This window comes from Boleophthalmus pectinirostris, unplaced genomic scaffold (genome assembly GCF_026225935.1).
Source record: "Boleophthalmus pectinirostris isolate CB_2022bp ecotype Guang Dong unplaced genomic scaffold, ASM2622593v1 HiC_scaffold_9, whole genome shotgun sequence".
In the NCBI taxonomy this organism is placed as follows: Eukaryota; Metazoa; Chordata; class Actinopteri; order Gobiiformes; family Gobiidae; genus Boleophthalmus; species Boleophthalmus pectinirostris.
Window position 1 is genome coordinate 11255562 of NW_026571541.1, and position 20492 is coordinate 11276053.

Consider the following 20492-nt stretch of genomic DNA (forward strand, 5'->3'; position numbering starts at 1 on the left):
TAGTTGCATTCATGTAGAGGTGTCTAGTTAACTGTGCTCACTCTTGTGGATATGTGTCTTAAGGGGGTCCCACATGAGTTTGCCATGGGACAACCCAGCCTCATGCTTTACCCCAATTCCTCACTTAATGCCTATTGAATTGATTCATCACAACAGAGACACATACCTTAGAGGCCAGTGCACCCCAGCCCCCTGTTCTCCATCACTCTCACTTTTGCTCACACACCCTAAAAAGTCCTGCCTAAAAACAATTAGAAACATTAACAGCCCCCTCAGCACTCAGGCACTCACATTTTACTGGCATTAGTGGCTAAGCAACAACTAAAAGCTGAAATTCAACTATATGTTTGAACAAGCTGTATGCAAACTTTTCTTTTGGGAATGTCGTCTTCTTTACACTTGCAATGAAGTCTTCTAACACTTGAAGCCATTTATTTAACTTGAAGTGATTTATTGATTTGACAAACTTTGTTCTTCCACAAAAGAAATGAACTGAAAACATTTAGCATTGTTAAGGGCATATTTAACTTACAGATGAAACAAATAAATTAAATACATGGGCTAAACATTAAGACCCAGCAGAACCACCACCACTATTCCACTGAATTAGGGACTTTTGCAGAGTGAGAACAAACCTTTTCTCTTAACATGCCTGTGTTCACTTGATCTAGTTTTTGTCAATGTTTTTTTTTCCTTTACGGAAAGTAGAGACCACAAAAAACAACCTCAACCAGTTCATGCCCCGTATCTGCTAAAGCTGGTGTTGCACTGATCTTTGCTTGGTGCCTGAGTGATAGTTTCTACCATTGAGCTCTAGACTTTTTTTTCACAGGGCCACATATTTAAAAATATTATTATATAAGATAACTACTGTGTAGAAGGAGTAACATGCCACACCTTAATTATAATTCAAGTAGCACGGTCTTTCTAATATAATCTTTTTAAATAAACAATATTAAAACTGATTCAACACATTTTGTTGTAAGTTTGACTGCATGGTTATTTTGAGGGTCCCGGCCTGATAAATTTAGGAACCCCTGTTAGAGTGTGTCTGCCCCCAAGAGCAAATCAGGCAGATAGGAAATTAAATCAGAACCAAACCAGGAACAACTACACTGACTGTAATCACCGGTGTAAAACGCATTTTCATAATTAATAAAATCTCTTCCGGTTTAGTTGAAGTTTGCGGTAAACCAACAGCGCGTCTGTGCGTCTCACATCCGCACTGAAGTATTGATTAAAACCACGACAGAACGTGTTCTTCTATCAGAGGTAGGACGGTGACATTATTGCTCTGCGCGTTTTAATACTAATATATCTTTAATAATATCTCTTTACTACATTTTAAAAAAACTTTTGTATCTTATTTAATCTTATTCCGTTCGTTCAAATCTGCATTGAAAGTTAAACTGGATTTTAACTGCTACGCGGATTACTGCAAACCTCCATTCACATATATATTTATATTTGTCTTACAGTTTTTTTTTTTCTTTAACACGAAGTGAAATAAAACGAAAATGGAGAGGTGTGGATTGATTACACCCGAGAAACAAGCAGGTATGGCTCACGTAATGTACTGATGTACTTGAAATATACTACTACTAAATACTACTACTGCGTCATTTGGGGGAGGAATATCAGTCTACTGTCTGATTAGTGAAAGGATTGTTCAGTTCATCCCCTTAGAATTAGAAGGTTCCATATGTGTTTTGTGTAGGTTTCAAGTCTTGATTTCTTGTACAGCAGAAACAAAAGAGGAGATACACTTACCTGATACATGAGAATAAAGGGCACCATCAGGAGACAGTAAATTGAGAAAATTTAATTTGAACATTTGTGGGTGTTCTGGGGAGAGGTCTCTTCTAAATCTCTTTTAATATTTTTAACTTTGAAAATGCATGATTCATTCAGAATTGTAGGTTCTTTAGCGGTCCAAGTTGTAGTAATAAAGTGGTGACCATGAATCTTTGGAGAAGAGGGACAAACATGTCCTCTCCATTTATTGAGTGAGGCCCAAAAAGACCAGGAATCAGTCCAGTGTTTAACATAACATGGGGTCGAGGGGCATGGTCCATGCACACAAACTCCACAATTCTATGGTTTACAGTTCTCTCTAGAAAACATGTCAAAAACAACAACTCACGTTTCAGGGGGCAACTTATTTAAATCAAACAAGAGTTTTAGAGAATACTCTACACATTTAAAAGTCAAATATGAAACATTTGCATTTACATATGTTTGTACATGACCATAAACTTAAGTTTACAAATAGGTAAATATGATCCAAATAATAGTTGAGAATTCAACTTTTACTATTCAATCATCAATAATGGTTATTGGATATTAATTTGCTTGTTTTTTGTTTCTAGGCTTCTTAGACTTAGTTTTCTTTAGTTAGTAAGCAGTCTAAGAGCTAACAGCATTATACTTGCACAAAAAGTATCAAAAGTAAGATTAAGACTTCAACTTTCCTTTCATTTTATATTATTATTTTAAGTCATTCATAATGACTCAAAATACTTAAAACTGTATCTGAAATTTGGCCTGAAATATCCTTTTGAGACCAAAAACTCTTCTGTAACAGAGCAAGGATGGAGCGTCAATGTTTCAAAGCAGTTAACTGTGATCCATTTTAATTTATTCTGTGTTCTGATTGGTTCAGGCAGATAAAATCTTATCTCTTTTGATATAGAGTACAATAGTTCAACCCTCAACTGCTAAAATGTTATCATAGAAAAGAAAAATAACTAAAACTTCCCCAATAGCACAAAGAAATGTCCAAATGTCAGGTGTGTTGTTTTGTGTCAGTGCCTCTGCAGAGTGTGGATGTTCAGGTGGATGTGAAGGACCATGTTGCTACAGTGGTGTCAACGCTGCTCTACAAAAACAAAGAGGAGAAACCCATCGAGGCGGTGTTTGTTTTTCCCATGCCCAGTGAAGCAGCCGTCTGCCATTTCAGTGCTAAAGTTGGAGAGACTCTTATCGTGGCTGAGGTGAAAGAGAAGAAACAGGTACGTGCAGAAGAAATGGAGGTGCATGTGCAACACAACAGGCAAACAGTTCTGTAGGAGCCATACGTGGGTTTTCTATTGGTTTCCTCATGTGACTAATGTTCATGCACTTTAACATTTTCAACACTACCTGTTCCAGGCTCGTGAGGAGTATGATGATGCACTGAGCTCCGGTCAACAGGCCTTTCTATTGGAGGAGAGCGACCAGAGTCCAGATATATTCTCTATGAGTGTTGGCAGTCTGTCCCCTGGAGAGAGCGCCTCCATCAGGCTGGAGTATGTCACTGAGCTGGATGTGCAGGCCGATGAAGCTCTGAGATTTTGTCTTCCTGCTGTCCTCAACCCTCGATACCAACCTGCAGGTCAGACTGCTCTGAGGCTGGTTCCAAAAACAAAGTCAATTTAGGATTTACAAACTAATGGGAAAGATGACAACCCTGAAAAATGAACAATATCAAAGTTTATTTTATATTATTAATAATCTTATTGTAAAAAACTTGATAGTCCAATGAGGTTAATTTGGTCTTTCGATAATTTATGTTATTAGGTTGTTTTTTAAGACCAAGAGTTTGTTTTCATACCTGACCTGATTTATACAGGTTTTTGTCACTGTCTTCCTGCCAGTGGAGGCAGGATGACAGCGCCATCTGCAGTCCGTCTTCCTCAGGACAGTATCCCAGGTGTGTGAGAGTAAAAAAGCCCCCTCCTGGTTTATATTCCTTTATAGTGTCTATATGAAAACAAAGTCTTGGTCTGAAAAAAGAACCTAATAACAAGAACTTTAAAGGTATTTTAAGGCAAGAGGGAAACAGTTCATACATCTGATTCAGACCTCTTACTGCGTGATGCACTGTAGAGCTACAAGATCTGAATCACAATTTGAAGGGTTGCAATGAGCAAATGACAAACACAAAGTATTTCAGTAATACAATGTCCCCAGACACCAACATATTATATTCTAATGTTTGGAATCAGTCAGTATCACTTTATTTGTTCCCAAGAGGCAATTTAAGCGCATTGACCAGTGGAACACAATCATAATATAAATCTCAGGCATCTCAGCGCAGCTCAACAGGTAGAGCCATCAGATCCAGTGTTTGTGCAGTTTGAGGTGAGTATCAGCCCTCAGGACAAAAGTGTCCCTCCTCTGTGTCCAGGGGAGTCAGGTGAACTCTGGAGACACAAGAGGAAAGACTCTTCTACGCCTCACTCTGACTCTGCTCTGTTGTTTTGGTCAGAAATAAGACAGGCCATTCCCTCTGGAATGTCTTCTGTCATATTTGGTACAGAAAGTCTGTTGTACTGTTGTAAAAAGTCTGTAGCATTTCAGAGCTAGCTGGTTAGCATAACTAGCTCCATTCAGGCTTGCCATAGATACAGGAAAAACAAACGGCTCACATCACACAATCCAATAGTCCTTAATGTCTGTCCTTTGAACTACTCATGTTCCACTTCTTAGTTCCTCAAAATCCCAAAATTTAAGATAAAAACTGCTCACAGTGTCAGCCAGTCAGTCACAAGACCAGCCAAACACATCTAAGCATGTTGTTGTAATAGTTGTAATCAAACCTACAATCCCTGTAGCTTAGTCTTCTTCAGACCAGAAATACAGTTACACATGTTTCCAAACTGGTTCAGCCCTGGTGCATGGATAATGATTATAGATCATGTGTTTTTACAGGAACAGAAAGCAGCAGTGTGAAAGTGACATCAGTCCCGTCTTCTCTGGTGCCCTATGATCTGACCTTTTCGGCCCGAGTCGAGTCACCCCGGTCAGTCTCCAATATAGAGTCCAGCTGCACCGTGGACCCGGTGGAGTATCTCAACCAAGATCAAACTAAGGCATCGGTAAACAACGCTGATGTTGTCCATCCACTGTAGAAATAACTACTTCAACAATAGCTCATCTGTGTGATCAAAATATTCAGAAAATCATAAAATAAGCAAATATTAGTATATTCTGACCACAAGTTCATTATATTTTTGATTGCAACATTTTTGTAATTGTAATTATAACTGAAATCAAGATTATAATTTAATTAACTACAACCCTATATGATAATTCTACAACACCATTTCATTTAAACCCCATTAGAACTACAGAAATACTACACTATAAACTGCATTAAGCACATTTTATTTGTTCGTAGGTGAAACTGGCAGCAGGACACAAGTTTGACCGAGACGTGGAGCTGCTCATTTATTACAAAGACAGTCACCAGCCCTCAGCTGTGGTGGAGGCAGGACAGGCCTCAGCCAAACCTGGTGAGCACATGATACTCTGTGTATTCTACTGCCATCTAGGGGTAAGAGAAAGGTTTGCAGTTGAGTCTGTTAGATGTTTTATTTTCTGGCTTCATTCATTTCATTTCTTCATATATAAAAAGCTTTGATGTGAAGGGATTAAGTTCAATAAATGCATCCATTATAGAACAGTGATTCTAACTAAAATTTTAATTATTGTCTGCTTGAGCATGAGATTGATTTTTGTTTTCATTTCTTTTGTGGTGATATTTTTAGTGTTTTAGTGTAAATCTGCAAAACTGTTCTCTCCATGGTTTTCAGGCTCTCTGATGGGAGACCCAGCCCTGATGCTGAGTCTGTACCCGGAGTTCCCCAAAGACATTATGTCATCTGTGTCTTCCTCTGGAGAGTTTGTGTTTCTATTGGATCGATCTGGAAGTATGGGCTGCTCTATGGGCCACAGAGGAGAGTCAGGGAGTCGGATTGCCAGTGCACGGGTATGCAGTGCGTACATAGGCTGTATACAAGAGCAAACTGTTATAGTTCAGCTTTTCTCTCACTATAGTTTTATGTTCTCAGGACACTCTGCTGCTGCTGCTCAAGAGCTTACCCATGGGCTGCTACTTTAACATCTACAGTTTTGGATCCACATTTGAACAAATCTTTTCGTAAATGATTTTTGAAAATCACAGTATTGCAATCCCTGCCTAAATCACTGAGACACACATCTAAAGATGCTTTGACTGTGTCTTCTTTCGCAGGGGGAGTGTGAAGTACAAACAAAAGACAATGGAGGAGGCTCTGAAAAAGGTGGAAAAGATGGAGGCTAACCTGGGAGGAACTGAGATTCTGGCTCCTCTAAAACGCATTTACAGTCAGGGCTGCATCCCCAACCAGCCCAGACAGGTACATTTAGATGATCTGTGTGTCTGTTCAGATTAGCCTGCAGTGGTTCAGGTCTAGTCCAGGTTTAAGGCTGGGTTTATTCCCAATTTGGATGTGTGGTGTGCATGAATGCAGAGGTAGAGGGCAGATTTGACTTATTTCAGATATATATTTACATTTGATGGTCCTGGTTTGAGACCAGTTTAGTCCTGATGTACATTGTGGTTTAGTCCTGGTCTAGTCAAGTATTAATTTGAGGTTTACTGCTATTTAGTCCCAATTTCTTTTTTGTACCAGTGTGAACAAGCCCTTTATTTCTTTCAACACATAATACAAAGTTTAAAGTTCCTGTACTTGACTTATTTCTGGGATATTTACTGTCTTCTCTGTCACTGCTGCATGAAATGTTCAACTGTCTGAACTGTGCTCTGTAGCTGTTTGTCTTCACTGATGATGGAGAAGTAGGAAACACCAAAGAAGTCATCAACCTGGTCAAGTCTAATGCAGGCTCTCACAGGTAAAATACAGCATTGACTGAACTTGTGTCCTGTTTATTGTGTGAATCAAACCTCTTTATGTCTCAGGTGTTTTTCTTTTGGGATTGGAGAAGGAGCCAGTTCTGCTCTTATCAAGGGTTTGGCCAAAGAAGGAGGAGGACACGCCCAGTTCATCACTGGAAATGACAGGATGCAACCCAAAGTAACACATCACAATTGTGATTCATAGAGATTGCTGCTTACTCAAGATGTTCACCACCAGTGACTGTGACAGATTTTTAGTATTGTTATTTATTATTGTTGTGTTGCATTATTTTGATGCCAGCTCTGACTAGTGCACACTGTTGATGTGTCTTTTTGCAAGACACTTCATCCATATTTCCTATGTATATGTGTGGTGTGAGTGTTGGTGATCGGGGGCCGTAGGTGCAGATTGGTTACCACAGTTCCATCAGGCTGCCCCAGGGCAGCTGTGGCTGTAGAAAAGCTTATCACCAATGAGCACTGGGAGTGAATGAAAAATACACAATTGTAAAGGGACTATTAGTGTTTGGAAAAGTTCTGTGTACGATTAAATATGATTAATGCGTTATTATTATTTACTACCCTAAAATGGATCAGATAACTTCTATAATCCCTGTGTTCTCTCCAGGTGATCCAGTCTTTGCGCTTCGCCATGCAGCCAGCAGTGGTGGACATCTCTGTGAAATGGGACCTGCCCAAAGGGGTGTCTGCCTCTGTGCTGTCCCCACCTCTCACATCCATTTTCCAGGGACAACGGTCACTGCTGTACGCCCAACTCACTGGACAGGTGCTCACTGTGGGCTGTAGGGGGCAGTACATTTCTGTTTAGAGCAATGGCCAAAAGCTGTGGTGTATTTTAGAGCAAAGAGGGAGCAGAGGGCTGTGTGACTGTCAAGTACAGCCTGGCAGGACGTCCCACTGAGAACAAGCTCAACTTCAGCCTCAAACCAGCGGAGGACACAGGGTGAGTGTGAACACACTGTGTGTCTAAAGGTAATTCAACATGAACAGTTGGCAGTGCTGGAGATGGACTATATAACATATAACACAAGAGAGATTGTTATATGTTCAACCACAGCAAAGCCCATTGTTAAACAGCTTTTAAAACCACTCTGTACATTGTGTAGTTTCATTTAATCAAAACACTACTATTATTTTAATAACATTTGTGTATCAACGCCAACAGAGAATGTCTGACAAACATCTGCTGTCACAGTGAAGAATTGTATCTCAAATTAGGATATGAGAAATGAATAAAAAAAAAAAAAAATGTAATTACACTCACATGAATTTCATGAACTACCCAATAATAATAATAAATCCTGTAAACAACTCAACCCAAAACATGCACATTAGACAAAATCCTCCAGCTAGGTGGTCCTGACCAAACCAAGATCTGGAGATGGGTCCCTGACCTCTGTACGGCAGCTGCCCACTACTCCTAACAGGGTGCCACAGCAGCACTGAAGCACTGGTCAAATGTAGAGAATGAACTTCCTCTATGGAGGATAAATAAGTTCACCATTAACCTCAGCACTTGTCTGTTTAATGTAGTTTTCTGTTTCCTGTTTATGTGCAGACTCACAGTGCACAGGCTGGCAGCACGCTCTCTCATTCGATCTCTGGAGCAGGAGCAAGAGGGCGCTAGAGGACAGAAAGACGACACTGTGAAGAAGAAAATCATTGATCTGAGCGTCCAATCAGGAGTCAGCAGCTCCTTCACTGCCTTCATCGCCGTGAACAAAACCAGCGGAGAAGCCATTCAAGGCCCTCTGCTGAGAAGAGATGTCCCTTTACCAAGCAAGTCCCAAAACTAAGCAGCATTTTCCTCACTGAAAAAAAAAATATATTAACATGAACATGATGCCAGTGCATGTAACCCGGCGATACTCAATACTCAAAACTGTAACTGTAAAGATAGACAAACATGAACTCTGATTTGCAATGATTATAATCTCGAAAAAGTATTTATTTTAGTTTCTGTTGACCTGTACATAATCCTCTATCAATCTCCCCCACAGGGATGATGGCTTATAGTGCACCCAAGACAATCGCCCGGATGTCTTGTCCTGATATGATGCCAATGAAGGCTTGTAAGTACAAACAAATACTGACAATGAAGTCATGTAATGTAAGCAGTACATGTATATGGGCTGTCCACTGAAACATGTTCAACAGTACAGGTGCAGTCAGTTCAAATTAGCAATTTGGCTAATGTTTTGATTCAACATGTGTGTCAGGTGCTCAAAAAAGAGAAAGAGAAGGCAGACTCCCACAATTTGGTCGCACAAGGAGGAGTAAGTATCTGAATATGAACAAAGGTTTTTATAAGGTAATATTCAGTTGTTCTTCCCCAGGTAGTGAAGCTCCTGGATCTTTTGATGTTAAGTGATTTTGGAACTTAGTTTAATGATATGCAAATCAAGCCTCTATCTAAGAAAATGTTATTTCTGAAGGGCACCTGTCTGTCAAAGGCACATCAGTTTAGTGTGTTTCAGGAGATTATAGGAGAAAACAGTGGTCAAAAAATGTGTTTAATAAACCTGAGCTGAAAGATGAGATCATATTTACACTGACATTGGGGGAGGGGTGATGTAGGTGGAGAAGAGAGGCAAGATCTTCATGGGGGCATGTACCCCACAGACGCAACGAGGGGTGAAGGCTTTTTGTTCTTATAATTATCTCTGTTTTTTGTTACTTCTTTAGCGCTTCCAGTGGTGGGATCTATTGGTTTCTGCAGCTCCACGAAGTATGTGCAAGATACATTGTGTGAAACCTTGGAGATGAAAGTGTTTTGATTTCTGGAATTTTGAAATCATAATTGCCCAATGCAGAGAATCACACAGAATTTCATGCTACACCCCTGGTTGGTTTGGTCCTGGTCTAGTCCAAGTAATACAGTCAGGCCTGTCGACAGAAATCTGGGGCCCTGGAGCAAGACACCTCACATGCTCCCCTTTAATATAAATGAATAGGAAGAGGGTAAAATTCTGGACCCCTAAGACCCTGGGCCCCAGAACAACAGACCTCTTTGTCCCCCCCTTGACTCCCCTGAGTGCAGGAGCCAACAAAAGACATCCTGCTGATGTACACAGGAGTCCACAGAAAAACAGCTACTTGAGCAGAAATAAAGATAGACAAACATCAACTCTGATTTGCAATGATTACAATCTTGAAAATGTATTTATTTTAGTTTCTGTTGACCTGTACATAATCCTGTATTAATCTCCCCCACAGGGATGATGGCTTATAGTGCACCCAAGACAATCGCCCGGATGTCTTGTCCTGATATGATGCCAATGAAGGCTTGTAAGTACAAACAAATACTGACAATGAAGTCATGTAATGTAAGCAGTACATGTATATGGGCTGTCCACTGAAACATGTTCAACAGTACAGGTGCAGTCAGTTCAAGTTAGCAATTTGGCTAATGTTTTGTTTCAACATTTGTGTCAGGTGCCGATGAAGGGACCCAACGCTCTCTCCGAAATTGTAAGTATATGAATATGAACAAAGGTTTTTATAAGGAAATATTCTGTTGTTTCTTCCCCATATAGTTGATCTCCTGGATCTTTTGATGTTAAGTGATTTTGTGACTTTAAGTTTTTTATAACATAATGATGTGCAAATCAAGCCGCTATTTAAGAAAATGTCTCCCTAGCGCCTTCTTAACATTTTACTTTGTTTATCTTTTTGTAACAAGTGTTATTTCTGAAGAGTAACAGTCTGACAAAGCCACATCAGTCTAGTGTGTTTCAGGAGATTATATGAGAAAACAGTGGTCAAAAAATTATTTTAATAAACCTGAGCTGAAAGATGGGATCATATTTACACTGACATTGGGGGAGGGGTGATGTAGGTGGAGAAGAGAGGCAAGATCTTCATGGGGGCATGTACCCCACAGACGCAACGAGGGGTGAAGGCTTTTTGTTCTTATAATTATCTCTGTTTTTTGTTACTTTTTTAGCACTTCCAGTGCTGGGATCTATTGGTTCTGCAGCTCCACGAAGTATGTGCAAGATACATTGTGTGAAACCTTGGAGATGAAAGTGTTTTGATTTCTGGAATTTTGAAATCATAATTGCCCAATACAGAGAATCACACAGAATTTCATGCTACACCCCTGGTTGGTTTGGTCCTGGTCTAGTCCAAGTAATACAGTCAGGCCCGTCGACAGAAATCTGGGGCCCTGGGGCAAGACACCTCACATGCTCCTCTTTAATATAAATGAATAGGAAGAGGGTAAAATTCTGGACTCCTAAGACCCTGGGGCCTGGGACAACAAACCTCTTTGTCCCCCCTGAGTGCAGTAGTCGACAAAAGACGTCCTGCTTATGTACACGGGACTCCACAGAAAAACAACTACTTGAATAGAAAAATACCAGGAAACTGTATTTATATGACAATGCAGATTAAACTCATGACCATGATTCACTTCCAAATTTTCAACTAAACCTCTTCTCCATTCTGCTGTTGTCTCATAAATACTTGAAATATGAATAAAATAATGATCAACCAATAAAAACTTTAGTCAGCTAAAAAAAATCAAAGTCAATTGATTAAGCGACTACAGGACTACAGTCTCTATAAGTCCAAATTTGTTTCTGGGTTTGGTTTAGTCTCATGTGGTTTGTGTGCAGATGTGAACGCAGCAGAAGTATCTAAATTGTGCTCTTTTGTGTTTTCTAGTGGCTTTAAATATGTGTGAAGAAATGGATTTTTGTGACGTGTTGGGTCAAGATGATCAAGGGTTTGACGTGCCTCCCTCACCCAAAGTGCAGCGGGACCCTCTGCTGCAGGTGGTGTCCCTGCAGAAGGCTTCAGGCTGCTGGGAGTTAGAACCAGCTCTGGCCCAAGCCCTGAGCAAGACCAGCCAAGACCTGGAGAGCAAACTGCCTGCAATGGTGAGTATGGAGGTCAAGATTATTAGGTTAATCAATATAACTGTGAGAGCTAAAGAATTGTGATTAATCAGGACTATTTTAAAAACTACATGAAGTCATTAATTAATTTTTTACACTTCACACTTTTTTACACTGCAAAATATTTTTTCACACATTTATTTTATCATAAAATAATTATTAATGAAAAGTGTAATTTTATACCATATATAATAAATATTTCACTTAAAGGAGCTAAAAGGAGACTTAATTCACAATAAACAAAGAAGAATGATTAAGAATGATTCTGGCTTGGTCACTACTTAATTCTTACCCTGACCCTATTTTCTACCCTCTTAATGAAGTATTTACTAAGCCTGAATCATTCTTAATCAACTATTTGTTCATTATATAAGACATTGTGTGTTTTTTTTGGCCAATTAAGATGTAGTTATTATAAAATAGCACCAAAATATAATATAACTTGTACTGGCTGGTGCTCTTTTCCACTCAACTGAACAGTTTTCTACAGAAAAAAGATTCCTCTTTTTGCTTTGTGTCGGTTATTTAGGCAAAGAAAGAAGTGTGGGCCACCATTTTGGCTCTGGTCTGGCTTCATGGTCTGAAAGCTGATGCTAAGGACGAGTGGGAGCTGTTGGTCATGAAGGCTGTGATGTGGCTGCGCTCACAGAACGGTAACTTCTCCTTAAATTCAGTTACAATTAATAACCACGTGTCTCTATATTTTGACCAGTGTGACTTAAACAGTCACTGATCAATAATGTAGGATTTGGTGAGACACACTTTTGAGCAATTTTTAAAAGCTTTTTAGCAATTAAAAATTCTAAGAAAATATTCAATATCTTAAATTGAGAAAATTAAAAGTGCCAAATGTGAAGAATTTTCTTGATTCTCTCTCCTTGTGATTTGGCCCAAATTAAATAAAAAAAAAATAAATCTATCATATGGTTCAAAACATTCTGTACTGAATCCTGATCAGAAAACCAAGCAAAAAGCCACTCTAATTGCGATGGTAGTACAGTTAGATTTTTTTCCTAAAATTGTGCAATCTTACTGTACATAAATAAGAAATGATTTTATGAACTAAATGTTTATCATTGATTTTTTGGGTCTGTTTTTCTCTAGCTCAAGGCCTGACTGAGTGTGTGGAAGCTGCCAATGCTCTGCTGGGGTGCACTGTTCAGAAAGATGCACTGGGACTCTAGATCTTTTTTTTTTTTTTTTTTTTTTTCAATTAAACAGCTTATTTAAAGGAACATGCAAAATGGAGGTGTTCTGCAAATGTGGCTTACATACAGTACAATGTGTCATTACATCGTTCCTAACATGTTAGTTTGATTCAAGTGTAAGCCATTCCTGTTGTGATAGGGTTATTTTTCTTTGCACAAGTTACTTGTGTATACACTCCAATAAATGAATTAATAAATGTCTTTAAAATGGTGTCTAATTTTTCAATCAGGTCTTCCAAAATAGTAGGCCTATATGTTCCCATCAAAACTTCAGTTAAAAACAGTATTAGGGTGAAGTCTATGGGAAGTCATGTAAAATGTCAAAAATCCAAGGTGGGATGGCAAAGACAAACAAAAGGTGGAAAAGAATGCCACAGATAAAATGTTACAGGCCACTAAAGGTCAAGACAGCTCTAGAGACGCAGGATCTTTTTCTAGAGGAGGTTAGACTGAAGGGCCTCCAAAAGAAGAGGGATGTCTATTTCTTCAAGGCAACTCCACCCTGCCAGAAGAGGAGACCCGGCCTCCAGGAGAAAGACCAAGACAAGCTTTTAGTGACCTCTACTGGACAAGCCCAATCATCAGAGGACCCACTACAGCTGCTGTGTGCAGATGTTCTACCAGGTGTTGGTTGCCATGGCGATAATTCAGATCAGCAATGAAAACCTTCAGTGGTTCGAGCCATCTCTGCAACTAGAGATACAAACATCTTCTGGTGCAGAAGAAGTCACATCTAGAATAACCTAAAATTTGTGACTGTGACAACCCTGATGTCTGTCTGATATTTGTGCCTGTGTGTGAATAAATTCATTGCCTTGGTCATGGTGAATACAACAAGGAAAGTCAAATTTCAGGGCATAACCACTGAATATGTGGTTAGCAGCAGTTTCTCTGCTTGAGGTAGTAGCAGAGGTGGGACCAAGTCCTTGTTTTGCAAGTCTCAAGTAAGTTTCAAATCTTTGACCTCAAGTCCAAGTCAAGTCCCAAGTCAAAGACAAGCAAGTCACTCGAGTCTCGAGTCTCGGGCCCATAAATCTAAGTTAAGTCCAAGTCGTCTGCTTTGAGCTTTGAGTCATTTCAAATCTTTAAACCAAAGTAGCTTAGATTTATGCCATTAATATGAATTTTAAACTAAATTGTACTTCAGGTAATTGTTATATATGAGTTTTTATATAAGAGTTGTAGAAATGTAAATTTTTTCTTTTTAAATGTCTTGTCAAAATCTTAGTGTGAATCATTACAGTCAGAATAGAAAGAATTCAGATGTAACAGTGCTAAATAACAGTTATTTTTTCATGTGTCTGAAATGGAAGGATCATGTTTTATGTAGTTCCCTCTGTTTTACTGCATTGTACTGTATATTACTTTAGTATATTTGATGATACCACATCACAGTACTTCAGTTCCATCCAAAGTACCAAACAGAGAAGTGGGAGGGACATGTTCCAGTTTGTTCCTGTAAAAATAAGCACCACATGCATCAACTGTAAAGAGAAAAGCATTTTCTAAAAACATATTTTTAGGAAAAGTATCAGGTCTTCTCAAGTCACAGGGCTCAAGTCCAAGTCAAGTCCCAAGTCACTGACCTTCAAGTCCGAGTAGAGTCCCAAGTCTTAGTCCATTGTATGAAGTCAAGACTCAAGTCTGACTCAAGCCCAAGTCACGACTTGCAAGTCCCAACCTCTGGGCAATAGCATCAGCTTGTGCAAAGGGTGTGAAGTGATCAACTATCATTAATATATATTCATTGAGATGAAGAAAGTCTATGCTCACAAGTTCAAAGGGTGTTACAGTATTTGTCAAATTGTGTCACTAGGCTTTTTCTGTTAGACACAAGAATTTTAAGTTGATATTGTTGAAGTTAATTCTATATCCCCTAGTGTTTATTCCACTTCTCTCAGTGTTCATTCAACTTCCCCTAATGTTAATTTGGCACCTCCCACTCACCACTTCAAACTCTCATAAGAAAAGACCAGTTTGAACCAGTTTTGTGCATAATTTCATCTTAAATTAACTCAAATATCAAGTGGAGAAATAAAATACCTCTGTTTGATGTTTAGGTAAATCAGGATAATCCTACAAAGTGTTATCCGTTTAATCTCGGGGGATTTCGGGGTTAAACAGTAACTTTTTTCCAGTCCCACATGAGTTTGCCATGGGACAACCCAGCCTCATGCTTTACCCCAATTCCTCACTTAATGCCTATTGAATTGATTCATCACAACAGAGACACATACCTTAGAGGCCAGTGCACCCCAGCCCCCTGTTCTCCATCACTCTCACTTTTGCTCACACACCCTAAAAAGTCCTGCCTAAAAACAATTAGAAACATTAACAGCCCCCTCAGCACTCAGGCACTCACATTTTACTGGCATTAGTGGCTAAGCAACAACTAAAAGCTGAAATTCAACTATATGTTTGAACAAGCTGTATGCAAACTTTTCTTTTGGGAATGTCGTCTTCTTTACACTTGCAATGAAGTCTTCTAACACTTGAAGCCATTTATTTAACTTGAAGTGATTCATTAATTTGACAAACTTTGTTCTTCCAGAAAAGAAATGAACTGAAAACATTTAGCATTGTTAAGGGCATATTTAACTTCAGATGAAACAAATAAATTAAATACATGGGCTAAACATTAAGACCCAGCAGAACCACCACCACTATTCCACTGAATTAGGGACTTTTGCAGGGTGAGAACAAACCTTTTCTCTTAACATGCCTGTGTTCACTTGATCTAGTTTTTGTCAATGTTTTCTTTTTCCTTTACGGAAAGTAGAGACCACAAAAAACAACCTCGACCAGAGCATTCCCTATATCTGCTAAAGCTGGTGTTGCACTGATCTTTGCTTTGTGCCTGAGTGATAGTGACTTCCACAACACAAATAACAAGCATGCAGCCACATAGACACTTCGAGCTGAATCACTTTGCACTTGTAACTGACAAAACAGTTTTAGAGATCGTTACCAGTCTGAGTTCATCTACTTGCTACCTTGACATGTTACCCACTAGATTTCTAAAGTCCGTCCTCAGCAGTTTACTTTCACCACTCGCTCACATAGTTAACATATCACTTCAGTCTGGAACATTCCCAAACACATTGAAAACTGCGGTCATTAAGCCTCTCCTAAAGAAGAGCAGCCTTGATGCCACAGTACTGAACAATGTCCGACCCATCTCAAATCTGCCATTTTTTGGCAAAGTCCTTGAAAAAGCTGTTTACCAACAGCTTACGAACTTTCTCCAAATTAACAACTCCTTTGATGTTTTCCAATCAGGTTTTAAGAGCCCACCACAGCACTGAGACTGCTCTTATCAAGGTGACAAATGACATCCGCCTGAACATTGATGCAGGTCTCAATCCTGATCCTGTTAGATCTCAGTGCTGCTTTTGACACTGTCGATCATGGGATCCTCTTACAGAGACTAGAGGACTGGGTGGGCATCTCTGGTACTGTACTAAACTGGTTCAAGTCCTATCTAGAAGACAGGAAGTATTTTGTTGAAATTGGAAACTGTCTCAGATCGCATAGCCCTGACCTGTGGGGTGCCTCAGGGGTCAATCCTGAGCCCCCTGTTGTTCAATCTCTACATGCTGCCATTCGGCCAGTTAATAAGCAGCAATAACGTGTCCTACCACAATTATGCAGATGACACTCAGATCTACGTCTCACTGGCAGCAGGAGACTATGGACCAGTGGACTCACTTTGTCACTGCATCCAACAGATCAGTGTGTGGATGCAAAACAACTTTCTCCAGCTAAACTCTGACAAGACTGAAGTCATAGTGTTTGGTCCACAGAAACAAAGGGACAGTGTCAGCAGTCACCTCCAGTCTCTCTCTCTAAAACCTTCAAATCAGGCAAGAAATCTCGGGGTAATAATGGACTCAGATTTGAACTTTAATAGCGACATCAGCTCAATAACATCTGCGGCCTTTTACCAGTTAAAAAAATCAAAGGTTTACTGTCTAAAGCAGACATGGAGAGACTTATCCATGCGTTTGTCTCCAGTAGGTTAGACTACTGTAATGGTCTGCTCACTGGTCTCTCCAAACGAGCTGTGAGACGCTGCAGTACATCCAGAACGCTGCAGCTCGGGTCCTTACTCGAACTAGGAAGTACGAGCACATAAGTCCTGTGCTCAGGTCTCTGCACTGGCTTCCTGTGGCACAGAGAATAGACTTTAAAGCAGCTCTTCTTGTGTACAAGTGTCTCTCCATGGCCGAGCACCAAAGTCCATCTGTGACATGTTAGTGTCATATGAACCATCTCGCACTCTGAGGAGCTCAGGGACCGGCCTCCTGCTGGTGCCCAGAGTCACGACTAAACAAGGGGAGTCAGCGTTTCAGGTTCACTTTTTTAATTTTAGTCTTTATGATTATTTATGTTTTGATTTGTTTTTATTATGATTTTAATGTATTTCTTATTCTGTAAAGCACTTTGAATTACTCTGTGTACGAATTGTGCTATACAAATAAACTTGCCTTGTCTTGTCTTTTTCTCACAGGGCCACATATTTTAAAATATTATTATATAAGATGGCTACTGTGTAGAAGGAGTAACATGCCACACCTTCATGATAATTCAAGGAGTACATTTTGTACTCTCTTGAGAATCTGGGGATGAGGCCAATTTCACAATAAAAAAGCATGTTTTTTTTTTTCACAACCAAAATAATAATTATAATAAAAACTAATTTATTCTAGTATTCTTTGGCTAAAATGTTTATTACTGTGGCTTTACAGTCGGCCAAAAAGCCCAAATGCCCAGTCTTTTAAAATAAAAAGCCCAGTCTTTCTAAATAAACTATACTGAACCTGATTCAACACGTTTTGAAAAGTTTGGGAACCCCTGTTAGAGTGTGTCTGCCCCCAAGAGCAAATCAGGCAGATAGGAAATTAAATCAGAACCAAACCAGGAACAACTACACTGACTGTAATCACCGGTGTAAAACGCATTTTCATAATTAATAAAATCTCTTCCGGTTTAGTTGAAGTTTGCGGTAAACCAACAGCGCGTCTGTGCGTCTCACATCCGCACTGAAGTATTGATTAAAACCACGACAGAACGTGTTCTTCTATCAGAGGTAGGACGGTGACATTATTGCTCTGCGCGTTTTAATACTAATATATCTTTAATAATATCTCTTTACTACATTTAAAAAAACCTTTTGTATCTTATTTAATCTTATTCCGTTCGTTCAAATCTGCATTGAAAGTTAAACTGGATTTTAACTGCTACGCGGATTACTGCAAACCTCCATTCACATATATATTTATATTTGTCTTACAGTTTTTTTTTTTTCTTTAACACGAAGTGAAATAAAACGAAAATGGAGAGGTGTGGATTGATTACACCCGAGAAACAAGCAGGTATGGCTCACGTAATGTATTGATGCACTTGAAATATACTACTACTAAATACTACTACTGCGTCATTTGGGGGAGGAATATCAGTCTACTGTCTGATTAGTGAAAGGATTGTTCAGTTCATCCCCTTAGAATTAGAAGGTTCCATATGTGTTTTGTGTAGGTTTCAAGTCTTGATTTCTTGTACAGCAGAAACAAAAGAGGAGATACACTTACCTGATACATGAGAATAAAGGGCACCATCAGGAGACAGTAAATTGAGAAAATTTAATTTGAACATTTGTGTGGGTGTTCTGGGAAGTGGTCTCTTCTAAATCTCTTTTAATATTTTTAACTTTGAAAATGCATGATTCATTCAGAATTGTAGGTTCTTTAGCGGTCCAAGTTGTAGTAATAAAGTGGTGACCATGAATCTTTGGAGAAGAGGGACAAACATGTCCTCTCCATTTATTGAGTGAGGCCCAAAAAGACCAGGAATCAGTCCAGTGTTTAACATAACATGGGGTCGAGGGGCATGGTCCATGCACACAAACTCCACAATTCTATGGTTTACAGTTCTCTCTAGAAAACATGTCAAAAACAACAACTCACGTTTCAGGGGGCAACTTATTTAAATCAAACAAGAGTTTTAGAGAATACTCTACACATTTAAAAGTCAAATATGAAACATTTGCATTTACATATGTTTGTACATGACCATAAACTTAAGTTTACAAATAGGTAAATATGATCCAAATAATAGTTGAGAATTCAACTTTTACTATTCAATCATCAATAATGGTTATTGGATATTAATTTGCTTGTTTTTTGTTTCTAGGCTTCTTAGACTTAGTTTTCTTTAGTTAGTAAGCAGTCTAAGAGCTAACAGCATTATACTTGCACAAAAAGTATCAAAAGTAAGATTAAGACTTCAACTTTCCTTTCATTTTATATTATTATTTTAAGTCATTCATAATGACTCAAAATACTTAAAAATGTATCTGAAATTTGGCCTGAAATATCCTTTTGAGACCAAAAACTCTTCTGTAACAGAGCAAGGATGGAGCGTCAATGTTTCAAAGCAGTTAACTGTGATCCATTTTAATTTATTCTGTGTTCTGATTGGTTCAGGCAGATAAAATCTTATCTCTTTTGATATAGAGTACAATAGTTCAACCCTGAACTGCTAAAATGTTATCATAGAAAAGAAAAATAACTAAAACTTCCCCAATAGCACAAAGAAATGTCCAAATGTCAGGTGTGTTGTTTTGTGTCAGTGCCTCTGCAGAGTGTGGATGTTCAGGTGGATGTGAAGGACCATGTTGCTACAGTGGTGTCAACGCTGCTCTACAAAAACAAAGAGGAGAAACCCATCGAGGCGGTGTTTGTTTTTCCCATGCCCAGTGAAGCAGCCGTCTGCCATTTCAGTGCTAAAGTTGGAGAGACTCTTATCGTGGCTGAGGTGAAAGAGAAGAAACAGGTACGTGCAGAAGAAATGGAGGTGCATGTGCAACACAACAGGCAAACAGTTCTGTAGGAGCCATACGTGGGTTTTCTATTGGTTTCCTCATGTGACTAATGTTCATGCACTTTAACATTTTCAACACTACCTGTTCCAGGCTCGTGAGGAGTATGATGATGCACTGAGCTCCGGTCAACAGGCCTTTCTATTGGAGGAGAGCGACCAGAGTCCAGATATATTCTCTATGAGTGTTGGCAGTCTGTCCCCTGGAGAGAGCGCCTCCATCAGGCTGGAGTATGTCACTGAGCTGGATGTGCAGGCCGATGAAGCTCTGAGATTTTGTCTTCCTGCTGTCCTCAACCCTCGATACCAACCTGCAGGTCAGACTGCTCTGAGGCTGGTTCCAAAAACAAAGTCAATTTAGGATTTACAAACTGATGGGAAAGATGACAACACTGAAAAATTAACAATATCAAAATTCATTTTAGATTATTAATAATCTTATTGTAAAAAAAAAAATTATAGTCCAATGAGGTTAATTTGGTCTTTCGATAATTTATGTTATTAGGTTGTTTTTTAAGACCAAGAGTTTGTTTTCATACCTGACCTGATTTATACAGGTTTTTGTCACTGTCTTCCTGCCAGTGGAGGCAGGATGACAGCGCCATCTGCAGTCCGTCTTCCTCAGGACAGTATCCCAGGTGTGTGAGAGTAAAAAAGCCCCCTCCTGGTTTATATTCCTTTATAGTGTCTATATGAAAACAAAGTCTTGGTCTGAAAAAAGAACCTAATAACAAGAACTTTAAAGGTATTTTAAGGCAAGAGGGAAACAGTTCATACATCTGATTCAGACCTCTTACTGCGTGATGCACTGTAGAGCTACAAGAT

The 20492-nt window shown here is 39.2% G+C and overlaps 2 protein-coding genes across 3 annotated transcripts in view; both read left to right on the forward strand.

Moving 5' to 3' along the window:
- Positions 1–1256: 1256 nt before the first annotated feature.
- Positions 1257–20492, forward strand: part of LOC129412662 (von Willebrand factor A domain-containing protein 5A-like) — a 26691-nt gene continuing 7455 nt past the window's right edge. The window contains exons 1-18 of one of the 2 annotated variants that reach the window (XM_055166959.1): positions 1257–1272; positions 1479–1557; positions 2809–3011; positions 3151–3373; positions 4693–4859; positions 5162–5276; positions 5577–5752; positions 5835–5923; positions 6017–6161; positions 6575–6657; positions 6725–6839; positions 7290–7448; positions 7522–7625; positions 8241–8461; positions 8683–8754; positions 8902–8958; positions 9899–9970; positions 10118–10153. In XM_055166959.1, the coding sequence (XP_055022934.1) occupies positions 1518–1557; positions 2809–3011; positions 3151–3373; positions 4693–4859; positions 5162–5276; positions 5577–5752; positions 5835–5923; positions 6017–6161; positions 6575–6657; positions 6725–6839; positions 7290–7448; positions 7522–7625; positions 8241–8461; positions 8683–8754; positions 8902–8958; positions 9899–9970; positions 10118–10153 (2077 nt within the window). In that variant the 5' untranslated portion in view covers positions 1257–1272; positions 1479–1517. Of the gene's footprint in view, positions 1273–1460; positions 1558–2808; positions 3012–3150; positions 3374–4692; positions 4860–5161; positions 5277–5576; positions 5753–5834; positions 5924–6016; positions 6162–6574; positions 6658–6724; positions 6840–7289; positions 7449–7521; positions 7626–8240; positions 8462–8682; positions 8755–8901; positions 8959–9898; positions 9971–10117; positions 10154–20492 lie in introns of those variants that run through there. The other variant, XM_055166960.1, reaches the window with a different exon arrangement.
- On the forward strand, positions 11113–13000 carry LOC129412664 (von Willebrand factor A domain-containing protein 5A-like). Its single transcript, XM_055166966.1, has 3 exons — positions 11113–11565; positions 12113–12236; positions 12688–13000. The coding sequence occupies exons 1-3, from the start codon at positions 11362–11364 to the stop codon at positions 12765–12767; spliced, it is 408 nt and encodes a 135-aa protein (XP_055022941.1). The 5' UTR covers positions 11113–11361; the 3' UTR covers positions 12768–13000.